We start from the raw sequence: 16,362 nt of genomic DNA on the forward strand, positions 1-16,362 counted from the left end.
GTCACAAGTCCCTTCACGAGGTCAGTCACAAGTCCCTTCACAAGGCCAGTCAGAAGTAGCTAGGATGAACTATGCAAAGGATTGCTTTGGTCACAGCTCATTCGAATAGCTTGTTAATTGGCTTAAGACTGGATGACTTGTGATGGACTTACAGGGACTTGTGGTGGACTCGAATGCAACACTGGGAAACACAGATTGAAGTATGTGAGTTTGATACATCTGAACAAGTGGCATCCTTCAAAGCCAGCTTCACAACTTTACAATCCATAAAACTACAGCAAAGTCAAGAAATAATGCTTTAAGGAAATGCATAAAAGGAGAAGTGATATACCTTGAAAATGAATCCCCCTCGATGAGTAATTTGGAGCTGATTTCAAACTTGACGATGACATGTCAGCTGTGATTTGCAAACATTACAAAAGGAAATCCAAAGACTCCAATGAATATCCTACATTGATTTATTTGTCACAAGGGGAGCACTTTAAATAGTTGAATTGTGCCTAAAAACTAGCAACGTGTCACGCCAGCTCATGGTTCCTGAAGTCCTTCGGAGAACCAACTGTAGCCACAAAGAATCACAGTGCAGCTCTCCATCAACTCTAGGGGCCTGTTTGTTTCACACGGATATGGATTTTGATAAGTGATGATCTTGGGCTGGTTCACCGACACCAGAACCCACCTAATGGATAGCGCAAACCAGCTTTGGGATTGCTGATCGCAACCCAGATCCATGTGAAACAAACAGGCCCCCGATTGTAAGCTACTGCGAGTTCAGTGAAATCAGCGGCTTAGTCAGTGTGACATGTTTGATTCCCCTTTCAGCCATTTTGTTTCTCTACAGTTCTTCTCTTCATCCTGTCCACTCTCATTCTGATTGGCAGATTTAGTGTAAACAGGTCAGCAGGGTTGCATTGTCCTGATTCCCTTGTTTGGAGAGGTCAGATTCCACCTTGATTTAGAGTGATTTGATTGATTTCACTCAGATTCCAAGGAAGTCCAAGCTGACGAGCCATCGTAATCTACGAGACGACGAAGGGTTCCTCATCCGGCATTTTGCCGGCGCAGTGTGCTATCAAACGGTGAGTACGTTGTGTACATTTATGGGATTGAGTTCTGCCGGTGAGATTGTGGTGCATGGGTCCTAGGGCAAGACACTATCCCTAATTGGTTCTTCCCACCGAGGATTAAGTAGCAGGGCTGCACTTAAGACCTCTTTGTGACCATCACAAAACCATTACAAACTGTTACATGGCCTTCACAAGACCGTCAAAGAACTATCGCAAGACCGTAACGAGACCATCTCAAGACTGCCGCAGACCTCCATTCTGAATTGAAGTCACAAGCTATTCAATTAGACTTCCTTGACAGTATTCCTTTGCCGCCTTTTGTCCCTTTAACCCTAACCCTCCTCAATCCTTCACCTGTTGGAGGACTGAGGAATGTTAGGGTTAAAGACTTTTGACTAATCTTGTGAATGATCTTGTTGGCTTGGTTTGATATCTGGTCGTGTGTTGGTCTCAACTGCGAAACTGGCAAATTGATACCTCTGAGGACAGAGATGGGTACTACTATTCACTAAGCTATTTGCATCATAATGGCAGCAGTAAGCTTTGTACAACCCAGGGAGCTGAGAAGGTTTGAGGAATATTTATTGGCTCGATGAGTAGGGGTAATAGTGATGCTTAATTTTAGGCACGATCGAATGCAAGTTGTACACTTGCACATAATGACCATCATTCACTTCAGCAAATTACAATTCTGTGAATTCATCTTGAATACACATGGAAGCCACTTCATAGTGTGTTCCTGGAATCTATCACATTCAATGGAATCTGTTAAATGGGCGGGTGCCGTACTTGTTTGGGTTCCATGCCTCACTTTTATGTTTTTAAATGTGGCTTGAAACATTAACCTCTTCTGCCGGGGCCCATTTATCCATGTTGATTCTGCTGAGCCGGGTGATTTTTCATTTTTGTCTGTTTTCAAAATTCTTTAAAGAATCATAACTTCATTTACTAGACGTTTAGAACCACACAAATGACTTTCTGGTGGCTACTCTAATCTGACAGACAACATCGATTGACGCCCGAGTATTTCAGCCAGGCCTTCCGCCTTGTAAAAAGAGCCCAGATTGTGCGGTGTTAATGTAATTTTCTTTTGTTCCCGAAACCTGCACAGTGCGCTGCCGACGTCTTTTCAAATGCCACCAGATTAGCATGTAGCGGTGTTGTACCACTCATCAATGGAGCACTGGAGTGCTTTTGTCCCCGGTGGTAATCCGCTCGCACTGAATGCCACAAACAGTGGTATAATCTTTCCAAACAATGACAGATTTCCTCTGCTATTGACAACTGAAAAAATGTCCACAATTCCCAGCAGCTAGGTCTTCTGTTCGGTCTTCTGTTCGGTCTGTTCGGTCTTTTGTTACAAGGCCCAGCTGTTTTGTCCAATTTCGGGCTCCCAGACTCTGCATATACGTTTGTAAAGAACACGTACCCAAAACCGGGCTCCCCAGCAGCATATGGTTAAGAAACATGTATGATTAGTCGCAAAATTTAATTCGTTAACAGCATAAATTCGTTAACCGCATAATGATGTATAATTTGCAATGAAGTTTTATTTCAGTGTTTTTTTTCATGTGCAGACATAAAAAGTTAACCTCATGTTCAATTCAATATGGCCAACTTATAAATGAAGCCAATTTGGACTTACAATTATGTCTCAGAATGAATTCATTGAGAAGAACAACGATGCCCTCCACTCGTCTCTGGAGCACCTGGTTCAGGAGAGCAAGGAAGAGTACGTCAAGAGTCTCTTCCCTGGGCCCCCGGCCCTCCCTTTCATCTCCAAACTGGCCTTCGAGAGCATCGGCATGAAATTCAAGGTGAGCGGAACAGTCGGCAGAGGTGGCTGAACAATTGGAAAAGAATATTGTGACTTTGGACAAACTACACAGAGCTCTGAGTAGAAAATATTGAGAAAGTTTTTAAGCTAGACAAGCAGCAGGTTTGTTGGATGCTCAACATTACTAGTCAGGCTTATCTCAGAGACACCACCAGGTGACTGAATTCCTCCCACTGATAATGTACCGGTTTCGCCCAAAAGCTTTGTAAGTTGCTCACAGAGTGCACATTGCAGGATCTGATAGGCCCTCACCCAGTACCATCTGATCTGATTTTTTGCCCACATCTTCTTGGTATCTAAATCAATTTTAACCCATGCTCTTCACACGTGCATGATCGATGATACTGTAGGCCTCGCCTAACAATGCGCACGGAGCGGATGAGGAAAGGTCAATCCAATCCGATAGCTCTGAGTAAGCGCAGCAGCTTTGGTTCAATCCGATCTGATCCAATCCAACGGCCTTAGTGGCCCTATCTGGATCTGAATTCTAGAAAGATTGCTGAATCCAATTTGAATTCAACAAAATCCAAGCTTAGATGAATACAAAGTTGCAGCCAATTTTGTGAGTTACCATCTTTAGCAAAACATCAGCAAATTGTATGACACTATTAATGGCCTAAACTTCCTACTATGCAGTTGATACTTTAAGTCACGCCCAATATCACCAGATCACGCAGATGTACTGTGCGATGCGACATACTAGTTAGGATTTTATTCCCCCCACCAGACACAACTCAATCTGCTCATGGACAAACTGGAGAGCACCGGTTCGTCTTTCATCCGTTGCATCAAGCCCAACGGCAAGATGGTGGACGATCTCTTTGAGGGTGGCCAAATCCTCAGTCAACTCCAGTGCTCAGGTATGGCCAAGTAAAAACTCGTGGTCACACCCATACCTTTTCTGTACGTACATGTGTACTCGTTACAAGTACTGAACTTCAACGGAGGAGTTATTCTTACAGTGGCACTCAAGAATTTCTTTTTTAGTCACACATTTTCAGATGCTCTTACCCACCAAACAGGGTTTGAATTTTGGTCTACAAGGGACTCACAAATTGTTTCTCATGTCAGAAGCTTACATGTAAGGTCTGGTAGCTTCTCAAGAAAACAGAGAACCCACATTATTTGAATAGTTTGTGAACAACTATGGCCAAAAGAGCCAGTCTGGTATTCCAACGGTGTTGTAGGTCATTTGGAAACATCAGCACGCCCCCAAAAATTGTTGGCAAAGAGGTAGCATGGACTTTACTCCTTACTGTGGACGAAACTCCATTCAGAACCGCCACAAGTCGTGTCAAATTCTTCATTTTACAGGGAAACAATGACACTTTCTTTAACCATCAACTTTCAACAGGCCCCAAAACCCATGCAAAGCAGTAGCAGCTGGGCTCTACATAATCCTCCAAGATCTGATGGATTCCGAAGGATTTTGGAAGGTTAAGGATGACTACCTCCCCTGCCTAGAAGTTTGAAATGGTAGCATCATCATCACCATCCTTTAATGAGGGAGTTTTTAAAAAGTAAAGCGTGTTTTTATTTTTAGGTATGGTGACTGTATTGGACCTTATGCAAGGGGGCTTTCCATCACGTACACAGTTTTCTGATCTTTATGAAATGTACAAGAAATATATGCCTGCTGAACTGGTGCGTCTAGATCCCCGTCTCTTCTGCAAGGTAAGACAATGAGATCTCAGGACTTTCAACAGCTTGTGTTGCTCTTGTCTTGTAAAGGAATGTTTTTATCTTTCCAAAGCATCTGCCACCATTTCTTTCATTTTCATTTTTTGGTTTTGTGAATGTTTCTGTCGCTAGAGTTCCTGTTTTCAACATTTAATACTGTCTTTGTTCTATTTCCATTTTTTGGTGGTTTCAATTTTCGCTCAAAAACTCTTTGGCTTGTGACTATTTCTTTCACTTTCTTGCATAATTTCCTACACAAATTCTGTCCTGTTTAGCTAGTTTGTTTCTTTTTTGTTCGAACTTTGCCATGCTTTGTTTCCTCTTGTGATACTTGCTACGTCGTCTGCCATCTTCAGCAGTCTAATTCAGGTTTAGTCAAGCCAGTACACAGTCTCCTACATGGACCTTAAACTTGTGCAAAACAAACAGGAATGGTGCAGCCCGTCACCTTCTGCAGCAGTCATAGAGAGTGTGTTAACATGAAATTGTTGCCGGTTCAGAAGCCTTCTAGCTCAAACTGGCTAAAGGTACCATACTTTAATATTGTTGACTCAGAAACGTTCTCCAAATCACTCACAGAGAAGTATCGTTTGTGGGTACACCAGAGAGACAATCTCCTTAAGGAGAAAGTTTTGGCTCTGTAAGGGGCTGGAGGTGAGCACTAACATTTAAATTTACCCTTCTCCATCCTCCCTCGTGTTTCCCCCCCCCTCCCTTCAGGCCCTGTTCCATGCCTTGGGCCTGGATGACCGCGACTACAAGTTCGGCCTGACCAAAGTCTTCTTCCGCCCGGGCAAGTTCGCCGAGTTTGACAAAATGATGAAGGGCGACCCGGAGACCCTGCGGGAGCTGATCAAGAAGGTGCGGCGCTGGCTGATCTGTACACGCTGGAAGAAGGGACAGTGGGGCACCCTCATGGTCATCAAATGTAAGACCGGTCACCAGTTCAGGGGTTAATCCAATGCAGTCTTGTGTTACTGCAGTCCTTGAAAATGTACAAGATACCTCTGTGGTGCAGCTTACCCTCTTAATTTTGGTCACTGGTTTCAGGTGTTTTAGTGCTTTATGATTTTTAATGCCAGTGCAAATTTCTGAATTCGTGAGCAAAATCTGATTTGTCGTTCCAGGAGAAATGCTCAGTGTTGCATTGATTTGTGCACCAAAAACTGATGGAATTTATTGGTATTGTGCTGTTCTAAATTTCTTATTTTTTTGATGATTCGTTGTTGGCTGATTCCTCAGGTGTGTTTTTGAATGAGCAAAGCTTGGGTTCACAATTTGCAAAGTATGCAAGCCTATAAAGCTGTGTAAATTTACAAAAAAAATGAGAAAAAACACAAAAGGTCACACAGGTTGCGCTGCATGGCGCAAGAGTTGACCTTTATGCCATTTGATACAGAAGTCAGTGGGGTTTTGTTTCTTATCGAGCCCCACTGAAGTTTATGATGTGGGACCCCAAGTTGCTAACCAGACATTCGCCCAGAGTAATGAAAAACCATGGTACTTTGTGGCATTCCAATCAGACCTTTTTGGATTCAATTGTCACTCAGCCTTGGGATGGAGGGGGCTGTTTGAGCCCGATGGGCGTGCATCCATGAAATTGTGTCCTCTCTGTCCGTTCCACAGTGAAGAACAAGATCCTTTACCGCCGCAACGCTCTGATTAAGATGCAGAGCATGGTGCGCATGTTCCTGGCCGTCCGCAAGCATCGCCACCGGTACCGGGGACTGATGCAGGTCCGTCTGCTGCAAAAGGAGCTGCAGCAGATGAACGAAATCGGTGAGCAGAGTTTGTATTCCCCTGTTTGTCTCCAAAGTGGTGTCTGTATCGTGCTTGCATTTTCAGATTGGGTCTTTGGCCGTGTCCGAAACAGGCTTCCAGAGCTACGGCTAGGTCTATTGTCTACGCATTTACAATGGAGTGAAGACCTAGACCTTGCTCTAGACAAGAGATTCGGATGCAGCCTTTGATTAGGGTTGAGGTTTACACCCCGGTACACAGTGAAGCTAGACCAGTCCCGAGCCCATTTCCAAGTCCATTTAGAAATCATCCCAAATGCTAAAATAGAACCTAATGTTGAAAAGTATCAACGGCATATTAATGCCCGTTTTCGAGCAAACATGTACAGAAACAACAGCGCTAAACCATTTATTGCCAAAAAAAATTGAATTTTAGAATGTGTACACATACCTTTGTTGATTTTATTTTCGGAAGCAGCAGCAAATCATTGAGCCAACCCAAATGGAAATGGCCCATCTGAAAAGGGATGCACAGCGAAATGAGCCAGTTCTGGTGAACTGTGTTTCAGACATTTTCTGTAGCCTATGGACCTTTTTCTGTGATGTCACAATCGTGCTGGACCTTGTGATGGTAATGAGTGCATAGTGTTGTGATGGTAATCTACCTATTCAAGATAAACTAGTCAAGCATGTAGCGTTCGCAGGTGCACTTGCACGTGGTTGAAGCTGCGCGTAGGAATGTATGCGATCACCGTTTCTAAGGCGGTCCACACGTGATGGTATTGTTTACATTTAGTCACATGGGTAAAAAGGTCTGTAGTTTACCAACACTCACGCACACTTCCAGGTTCGAGTGACATCACGCTTTGGTTCTCTGTCAAATAAGGGTCAGATTGCATGAGAGATTTTGCATCACTTGTTTTTTGGGGGGCATGTGTTTTCAGCCAAGGGTGTCCAGGACGTCACGACCAAGAAGCAGGCTGAAGACGTGGGCAGAGAGCTGGTGGCTCTGATGCACAGGATCAAGGTGAGACTCGTTTGATAGGAACTTGAAGAAAAATGTTCAAAATAGTCATTGTATTGTTGTAGCCTATGCAGTGCAGGTGTTTTACTGAAACCCTTGAAAATGCACCTTTGTGTTTCACTTCAAATTTTTCAACTTTGGTTTTGCCATTTTTAAAGGTATCTGATGCCTGTTTTGTTTGTACGGTACATGTGTGTTAAGTTTCTGCATTCTTTAACAAAGCTGTGATGTCATCTAAGGGAAAGAACTTCAACATTGCAGTGATATGTGAACAGAAAAAGGGTTGGATTTTTTTATTTGCTGCCCTAATTTCCTTTTTCTCGGGTGACTCACTGTTGTGTTAATGCATAAAAGTAAGCAGTCCTTTCTTTGAAATGTTTTCAGTGAGCAAATTGACGTTCACAAGGAGAACAGAAAAGCCTGTATGCTGAACAGTGTCTTGCCTGGATGACATTATGTCAACAGCGCCCTCATTTATCCACAAAAGCATTGACGAATTAAAGGAATTAAAGCAGTGCACTTCCCATTGCATTTGGCCTCCAAATGATGTCAAATAGTCTCCACACAGTGAAAAAGAGTATGAAGTTGAACAGAAAGGGCGTCTACGAAAATGCCATTGCGTGGGCCCAGTAACTCCAGTGCTGTCCGCCGTTGATGCAAATGTTTGGGACCATTTTATCGTTTGTCGTGAGTCTTGTGTGAATTCTACCCCCTCCCCTCCCTCCAACACCTCCAGACCAACGCCAAGATGCAGCGGCGGGACATCGAGGACGCCCACCTGATCCTGGCCGAGAAGCTGCGGCGGCAGATCCAGCTGCTGATGCAGAAGAAGGCGGCGGAGGAGGCCGAGCGGGAGCGGCTGCGCCGCATCCAGGAGGAGATGGAGCGGGAGAGGAAGCGGCGGGAAGAAGAGGAGCGACGCCGCAAGGAGGAGGAAGCGGAACGAGAGCGGAAACGCAAGCTGGAAGAGGAAGAACGCAGGAAGTGAGTGTGAGGGGGGAACGGGGCGATCGCTTGAAATCAGACCCAAAAAAACCTGTTTGGTCTGGTGCTGATGTCGAGCCATTTGGATAACTGAATATTCAAATTTCCACCCGCCATGTGATTGAATATTCAGTTTTATTCAACTCCTGAACAAATCTCCGTCTTGCAATTGACAGGTCAGCAGCGACGTATCATTAACTTATTTGTCTGTGCAGTGGTACATCTAATGAAGTATGCGCATGCTTGCTAGGTTCAGTCACAGCTCGGCGTACATTTAAGGAGTGGTGTTCAGCATCCATCAGGAGGGAAGGCACAGTCATGGTTCTTCTCACTAACACAAGAAATTTCAGTCACTGCTTGGAACATGATAACTCCCTGTCTCGCTTTAACACCATGCTGAGAAAGCAAAGCAGCTGTTAAGTTTACTTGTAACACCTTGAAAAATACATTTTTAGACCTCAATTTTACAACCAAATAATTGAATTTGTTCCCTTTTTATTTTATTGATTTCCCACTTTGAACATTTGAATGTGTTGCGTATGTTCAGTTGTGCAGAAATGGCATAAGCGATTGATAGCATGCTTATAAGTTTGTAGGGTCAATCAGACACTAATTGGTTTGCTCTGTCAATCACATGACAGTGACACAGACGGGAATGCGTTTGCACTGCCTGTCCATGATGCAAGCTGTGCTACTCCATCGACCAACAATTTTCACGTGTTCGCCAGTTGCACCAAGCATGCACATCTTATAATTGAGAATGTGGTTTTGTGAAGGCATCTTTAACGTATCGTTTGTTCTGAAGGAAAGAGGAGATGGAACGACGGCGGCTTGAGGAGGAGGCCTCCCTCCAGAAGAAGCTGGAAATGGAGAGGAAGAGGCTGGAGGACGAAAGACGACAGTTTGAGCTGGACAAGAAGAAACAAGCAGAGGAGACGGCCCGACTCCAGGAGGAACTTAGAAGGTAGTCAATTACATGGCTGGCCTGGTCAGGTCTGCGCTTGCTGCATCTACCGCGGTGCTGTTAGTCCAACACAACCCAGCTCAGCCCTTCCCAAGAACAGCACTGCCCAACACAACCTAGCCTGGCCAACCTGAGCCCAGCCCACCTGTGGGGTGACCCCAGGCCAACACAACCCAGGCTTGCCAACCCCAGCCCAACCCAACGCAACCCAGCCTGGGCAACCCCACTCCAGCCCAATACAACCCAGCCTGAGCAACCCCTCCCCAGCCCAACATAACCCAGCCTTGCCAACCCCAGCCCAGCCCAATGCAACCCAGCCTTGCCAACCCCAGCCCAACCCAACGCAACCCAGCCTGGGCAATCCCACTCCAGCCCAATACAACCCAGCCTGAGCAACCCCTCCCCAGCCCAACATAACCCAGCCTTGCCAACCGCAGCCCAGCCCAACATAACCCAGCCTTGCCAACCCCATCCCAGCCTGAGCAACCCCCATTCCAGCCCAACTTAGCTCAGGCACCTGAAACCAAACTAAGCTCAGTCAAATTTAGAACAAGCCCATAGGAGTTGCCTGGATATTTTTTTGCACTCGAGCTATTCACAGGTTTACTATCATAGCCCTTCATGTTATCTGTTAGGTGATACTAGATACAAAGCACTCTCTAGTGTCTGAATTTTGTGCCTGTCGTGTGGAATAACAAGTCAACAGAAAGTGGCTACGGCTACTTGCTAGCTAATTCCATGGTTACCCAAATTATTTCCAGCCATAGTCATGTTATTCTAACATGTCCTTTGTGCATGAATGTAACACTAATTGATACTGATGAGCGTCCAGTGATGTTCTACATTAGACTTTCCCGATGGCCCCCTTTAATGGCAGAAAGGTTGCTGGGTTTTGTCCGGAGTGACTGTCACAGAACAGTCATAAAAAAATGTCACAGTGCTTACCACCATGGGCGGGTGGGCCACTGCAAATACCCAATGATAGCATTACCATGACCACCATATTCTATATGTACCAGGGTTGTTGATTTTTTTTTAATAAAAAATGGGATTTTTTAAATTTAAATCAGATTCTTTTTAATTTACTAAAAATTGGAGACAAGTTGGCTCAATTGTCTGTTCAAAAGCCAACAAATTAGCTGCCAGTGCACTAGTTTTCTTTAATTTATTTGTTTTGTTACAAAATTATGCAAATCTGGATTTGAATTAAGAAATGTAAATCATGTACTTTAATTAAATGCACAAACCACCATGTCTTAGCCTTGGTGAAATGCATGCAGAATAACTCCTACCAGTACATGTACCCACAGTGAAGACACATGTATCAAGGATAAAGTGCATACCTGGTTTTAAACCGAACTCCTAAGTTTCGACAAAACTATTCACACGAATTTGTTAACAGGTTACTTACACATGCATCAAGTGACTAATGCGTGAGAAACATGCCAGGAACAACTGGTGCGTGTAACTATTTTACCTGCTATATGAAGGTACAAAATGCTGGTATTCTACCTTGCTCCGTGTGCAAAAAGCAGTCTCGTTTTGTTTGGGATCCAGGTCCACGGAGCAATGACTTAGGCTGGATTAAAAATCACTTTATTAAGGGCCTATATGAAGGGGTATTTAGTGGTTTTTAGATACATCGCATAATAACTAACCTTTCAAACCTCAATGAAATACATATGTACCTGTATATAAAAGGTTGACGTACACGTACACTGATACTTTAATCATGTCAGACTCTGACATGGGCAATTCAAATGAAGTTTAATTCCTGATTACAAATCCTTCGCATCAAATACACTGACTGAATCCAAACAGCTGATTTAAATCGAAACGAGTGGATTGAATTGAACATAGAAATCTTGCCAACCCAGATTGTGTGTTACACATGTGCAGTCATACTTCTTTAACCTTAACAGTCCCGAATGCTACAAAGTACTGCTTAGTAGTCAAATGTAGTACTGAGCGCTGTCGCTTGTAAGAGGACATGACTTTATTATTCTCTGAAGCTATACAATACAATAGATAAGACAATGTACCATACAGTGCTGTGGCACTATGAATTAATGGTTTCATTGTTCTCTGTACAAGTAACAACGGAATAAACCTAGCCAGAAATAGTCATTTGTAGCGCTAGGTCCTTCAGGCTGAGAGTGTTACTTAGTATTTTGTAGTACTGAGTACTCTAAGCCAAACAATGCCCGGTACTGTTAGGGTTAATACTAGTAGGAATTGGAAGGCTTGCAGAGGGGGGATTTGTTGTTTAAAATGTGCAAAACCTGCTAACATTTCCTATCAGCAACAAAGAATTCACAAATATAAACATTTTTGCCTTCCCTCCCCCAAATTAGATAAAATATGTTGATTTAAATCAATGATTTTTTTCAAAAACTCATTCGATTTAAATCGGGATTTAAATCAGTGCTATAAATCAAGGTGATTCAAATTAGCCAGCCCTGATAATGTACCAGCTTGAATGTGGCCTATTTCCTTGCTTGATCGTAGGCAAGCGCAGCTGGAGCAGGAGCGTCGAGATCACGAGCTGGCGCTCCGCCTGGCCCAGGAAGCAGAGTCGCAGGTGGTGCCCGTGGAGGAACCGGTCAGGTGAGTCTAGTCGCTCCATGCAAGACTTGTAGAGGGCGCTATGACACCACAGAGAGGACAAGTGCACAGGCATTATGAAACTAGTTGACATTAGGGGGTAGCGCCGTCATGGAATTACTTACAGTTCATTAGCAGCTGTACCTACATGTATTTTGTTTTTCCTGGTTTTTTTTTCTGCATGGGGGCTTTCACCTCAATAAATATCCTGCAGTTTACTTGACAGTGAGAAGTCTACACGTATGTTAGAGGGCGCTGTTGTGGTGGCCTCTCAGACAACAGAAGCACAAGTCACCTACAGGAAAAATTGACAGATGGTGGACTTTGCATTGTTTGTTGAGCTGCTGTCAATCTGTGTTGCATCAAATATCGCCCTCTGGCAGAGCCTTGGAAGTTTTGCAAATTCTGAGGTTGCAGTGAGAAATATCACGCAGATAGTTTACATGTGATATCCAGGAGTCGGTATTTGTGGTGTTTGGCCAACGCATCTTGCCTCTTTTCAATAAGTTGGGTTTATGGCAGAAATTAATACAATTTGAACCTGCGACCTCCAGGACACCGTACTGTTACCCTGCCAACCGAGCCATCCAGCCCTCTGTTGGCAGTTCTTACCATTAGTCAGTGCCTTTTTTCAGGGAAACTAGCCAGGTGCCCTCAGCCAGTGATTGATAAAGGAATTGCGAATTTGGACAATGCTATGGCATCATTTCAAAATTCCCATCGGTTGACTGTAGAACAGGGCCGTCCGACCGATAACAGCGACATGTATTGAGTGAATAACGGAGGGGGCGTTGCTCCACTGAAACCACACAGCCTTGGAAGTAATGCAATAAAAAGGCATTTATCAGTTAGAATTGGCCACTTGAGAACACTTAATCTGATAGCTAACCGATAATAAATGTATCGGTCGGACCTTTCTGTCCAACACCTACCCGATAGGAATTTTGAAACGGTGCCTACGTTATAGCAATCAAAACCTCAATTGAAGTTCCATTTTGGTCCCTTTGTCATTAGAATGGACATGGCCACCGTGGTGAATGCGGCCATGGCCGCGGCAGCACCCACGCCGAAGTACGACCTGGCCAAGTGGAAGTACGCTGAGCTGCGCGACACCATCAACACGTCCACAGGTAGGGCTTTTCCAACCGCTGCTGTCGCAATACGAAGTCAGAGAGCAGTTAGGTCAGCTTGACCTTGAGTAGGGTCAGGCTTTTCAGTTAAGTCAGTGTTGTGGTCGAGTCAACCACAAGTCCTTTCAAACGCCCCTTAGCAAGTAACAGGGTGAACAATGACAAAGGAATGCTTTTGTCGCAGGTTGCACAAATAGTTTGTGACGTGGCTTAAGACTGGATCTGATACAATTTTACAAGTTAGGAACCCACTCTTCAATTTCCAAGAGTGATTGCCAAATAAACCAGACATTGTTTGAAGTCAATTCCAGTGATATTTCCATGTCAAATCACACTGGTCAGGTGTGACGGACACCGAAATGTCACACATTTGGATCCCGCATTTGTAGACAGACCCAGAAGCACGAATGATTTTCGACAGCTGCTCCCATATTTTTTGAGGAGTCAACTTTCTGCAGACGACTGATTTTCAAGAAACCTTCCTGAACTTCCAGGTCGTCAAGCCATGTAATGGCCTAGCTGTACTCTTTGCAATCCCACAATATCTTCCCAATTCTTTGTGGGGAATTTAAAAGACATGGAACTGCAAAGCATCCTTTCTTAGATGCCAGCCTCCAAAATAAAATGGTTTGCCTCTTTGCATCTGCCTGTTAGACGTTGAACTCTTAGCTGCTTGCAAGGAGGAGTTCCATCGCCGTCTGAAGGTCTACCACGCCTGGAAGATGAAGAACAAGAAGCAGACGGAGCCCAAGCAGGAGAGAGCTCCTCAGGCTGTCATGCAGAACAGTGAGTCCTCTCCCCCTCACAAGCTCCGCCCCTCCAGAAACACCTGCACACATATCACTAACACCTCCCTCCCTGTCAGAGGGGCCAAATTGGCCCGCACACATACCACAAACACCCCCTCCCTGTCAGAGGGGCCAAATTGGCCTGCACACATTTGACAGACCAGGTCAGTGTCCAGAAAATTAACTTTTGGCATGGGTTACGGTGTTTCACAAGAAGTAATGTGAGTGAAACTTGTCTGACCACCTATCCCTTAACATAACTCAGTCTTGTCAGTAAAATATGAAGGCCCTCAATGAAAAATTGCACTAAAAGGTACTTCCTGAAAAATACTGTTTGAAAAGGTGAAAATTGGGCCAGATGATTTGGTGAAAATTTCAGGGTATCGGCCCCCAACACTGCATGTGTATAATGAAGTGGACAAGAGCATGTTCAAGTTTATTTGCCAAACCATTCGACTGCCATAAGGACCTTTTAGCACCTACTGAACCAACAATCGTAGCCCACCTGATGCACTCTGTGGATCCCCTTGAATACTTGGATGGTTCCACCAAGATTTCTGTGGATTGACTTGGGGGTTTGGCCCTTTGGGCCATCAGTTTCAATCTGTAAAGTTAAATAAACCCGATAATAAGGCAAAATGAGAAAAAGGTCATTTTTCAGACATGGAAGTCATATTTTAAGTCACACAGTCAAAGACAAATCGAATGTCATTACCAACTAGCTACAGTTCAATGTAAATCATGTCTAGTTTTGAGAAAAAGAAATTTCATGTAGTCTAAAAGATTGAGCTAAATGTAATTTAGTTTGAGGAAAGCTTTGGTCAACCGTTCGTGGCTGACGAAAAGTGCAATATCAAGACACTGTTCAAGACTTGGTCAAGCGTCCATTGCAAATCAATATGATAGATAAATGTACATTTATATGAAACTGGGCAGATGCTCTTGATGATAAATGTGCCATTTATTGACATTTGCAGCCATGCAGGCTCCTCTCATTCCTACCCCGGCCGCTTCCCCGGCCGCCCCCACCAACAACACCCAGCGCTTCTTCCGCGTGGCCTTTGCCCGCCCCAACGCGGGTGTGCGCCAGCGCAGCGTCTGGTACGCCCACTTTGATGGCCAGTGGATTGCCCGACAGATGGAGGTTCACGGGGATAAGCCCCCCATCCTGCTGATAGCAGGTAAGGGCCTGAAACGTTAACTGTAGGGAAACGTTACATGAAGTCCCGTCCGCTTTGTGTTTTTAGTTTGTATGTAGCCATGGATACGCACGGCGTGTACTCATTCATAGATAGACTCGTTATGAGGTTATGTAGACTATACAGGAATTTAAAACGTTAAGGGGGCAACCTTTTGTCCCCACAAATGCATTTTGACTTCCCGGACAAAAGATGCTGCCCCTTCAAGGCTGTAGAGGTCTACCCACACACGTGTGCCGGAACCGTTCTTCCAGGGACTATACACGTATTGAACAATACTTATTGTAAGGAAATATTTTTGTCTCCACAATTTGTTTTCAATTTCAATGTACATGTACATGTAGGTATTGGCTCGTCTCACAGCAGACTCGTCCCACACGTATGTGAGGGAGGAATTTAATTGAAGGATTAACCTAACATCTGTTAGGGGAGAAGGGAATTCAATTTTAAGTGTGTCGAATTCCTATTTTAAAACTCTGTGACCACACCATGAGACGTCACTGTACTTTGATCAGTCGTGATGGTTATATGGTGTTATGTGAAGTAGTAGAGAAGACAGAATTCTTAACAAGGATCAGCAACTTCTGTTAGTAAGTTTCCCAAGGTGACGGGCCAAGTGGAGTACACTGCCGTTCTGCCCTTCCTTGCTGTGGCGTTGTGTTCATAAAAAGTCAAGCCCATTGTTTGCCACACCTCATACCAGTCACAGTACAGTTCACAATAACAGGGCATCATTACAAAGCAGTTTCTGTAATTTATCCCGAAGCTGCACAGTTGACGTTCTGCCACCACTGCTAACGAGATTACGCCATGAAAGTACTAGAGTAACAAATGACGTGCTTCCTCAAAATCGTTTTCCCAAAACCGGTGTTCTGGTTTTGGAATACATGTGGATGATACTTTTAGGATGATAAAAAGATTATGCTTTTGACATTGCCGGAAAGGGATGAACCAGTGGTACAGTTCTCCCAACACTGGAAAATTTGATATCCACTTTACATTCGTCACTTTGTATCTACATGTACATGTACATGTAGTTATGGAAGGATTTTTATCCAAATGTGTAAACCCAGACCGCACTTTAGAAGATCATGAATGTGATTCCGATCTGATGAGAGTCTAATACCACCTATTAGTTTTTTTTAATTGTGCGTGGTCGTACTAAGCTTATCCACACAGGAAATTTGTATTAGTTGCCAGCCAGCTGCAGGTGCTTTCAGTCATTGTGCGGTTCCCAGGGTCCCCAGGACATGGGCAAAGACCCAGACCTACATGTAAGTTCTAGACAAAAGTTTCGGGGGCACGGACAGTTTCACTGGCCTGTTCACAAGTTTTTTCCCTCACCT

General features: G+C 44.2%; 1 protein-coding gene across 2 annotated transcripts in view; it reads left to right on the plus strand.

Moving 5' to 3' along the window:
* LOC110983306 (unconventional myosin-VI-like) overlaps positions 1–16,362 on the plus strand; it is a 55,883-nt gene that overhangs the window by 24,753 nt on the left and 14,768 nt on the right. For both annotated transcript variants that reach the window (XM_022242465.2, XM_022242467.2), the window contains 13 exons: positions 984–1,079; positions 2,726–2,884; positions 3,632–3,764; positions 4,448–4,578; positions 5,305–5,512; positions 6,211–6,363; positions 7,268–7,350; positions 8,084–8,331; positions 9,137–9,295; positions 11,804–11,902; positions 12,914–13,029; positions 13,684–13,815; positions 14,795–14,998. In XM_022242465.2, coding sequence (XP_022098157.1) covers positions 984–1,079; positions 2,726–2,884; positions 3,632–3,764; positions 4,448–4,578; positions 5,305–5,512; positions 6,211–6,363; positions 7,268–7,350; positions 8,084–8,331; positions 9,137–9,295; positions 11,804–11,902; positions 12,914–13,029; positions 13,684–13,815; positions 14,795–14,998 — 1,921 coding nt within the window. The remainder of the gene's footprint in view (positions 1–983; positions 1,080–2,725; positions 2,885–3,631; positions 3,765–4,447; positions 4,579–5,304; positions 5,513–6,210; positions 6,364–7,267; positions 7,351–8,083; positions 8,332–9,136; positions 9,296–11,803; positions 11,903–12,913; positions 13,030–13,683; positions 13,816–14,794; positions 14,999–16,362) is intronic.

The sequence above is a fragment of the Acanthaster planci genome, linkage group LG15 (assembly GCF_054643075.1).
Source record: "Acanthaster planci isolate LZ-2023a linkage group LG15, COTS_SCS, whole genome shotgun sequence".
Taxonomy (NCBI): domain Eukaryota; kingdom Metazoa; phylum Echinodermata; class Asteroidea; order Valvatida; family Acanthasteridae; genus Acanthaster; species Acanthaster planci.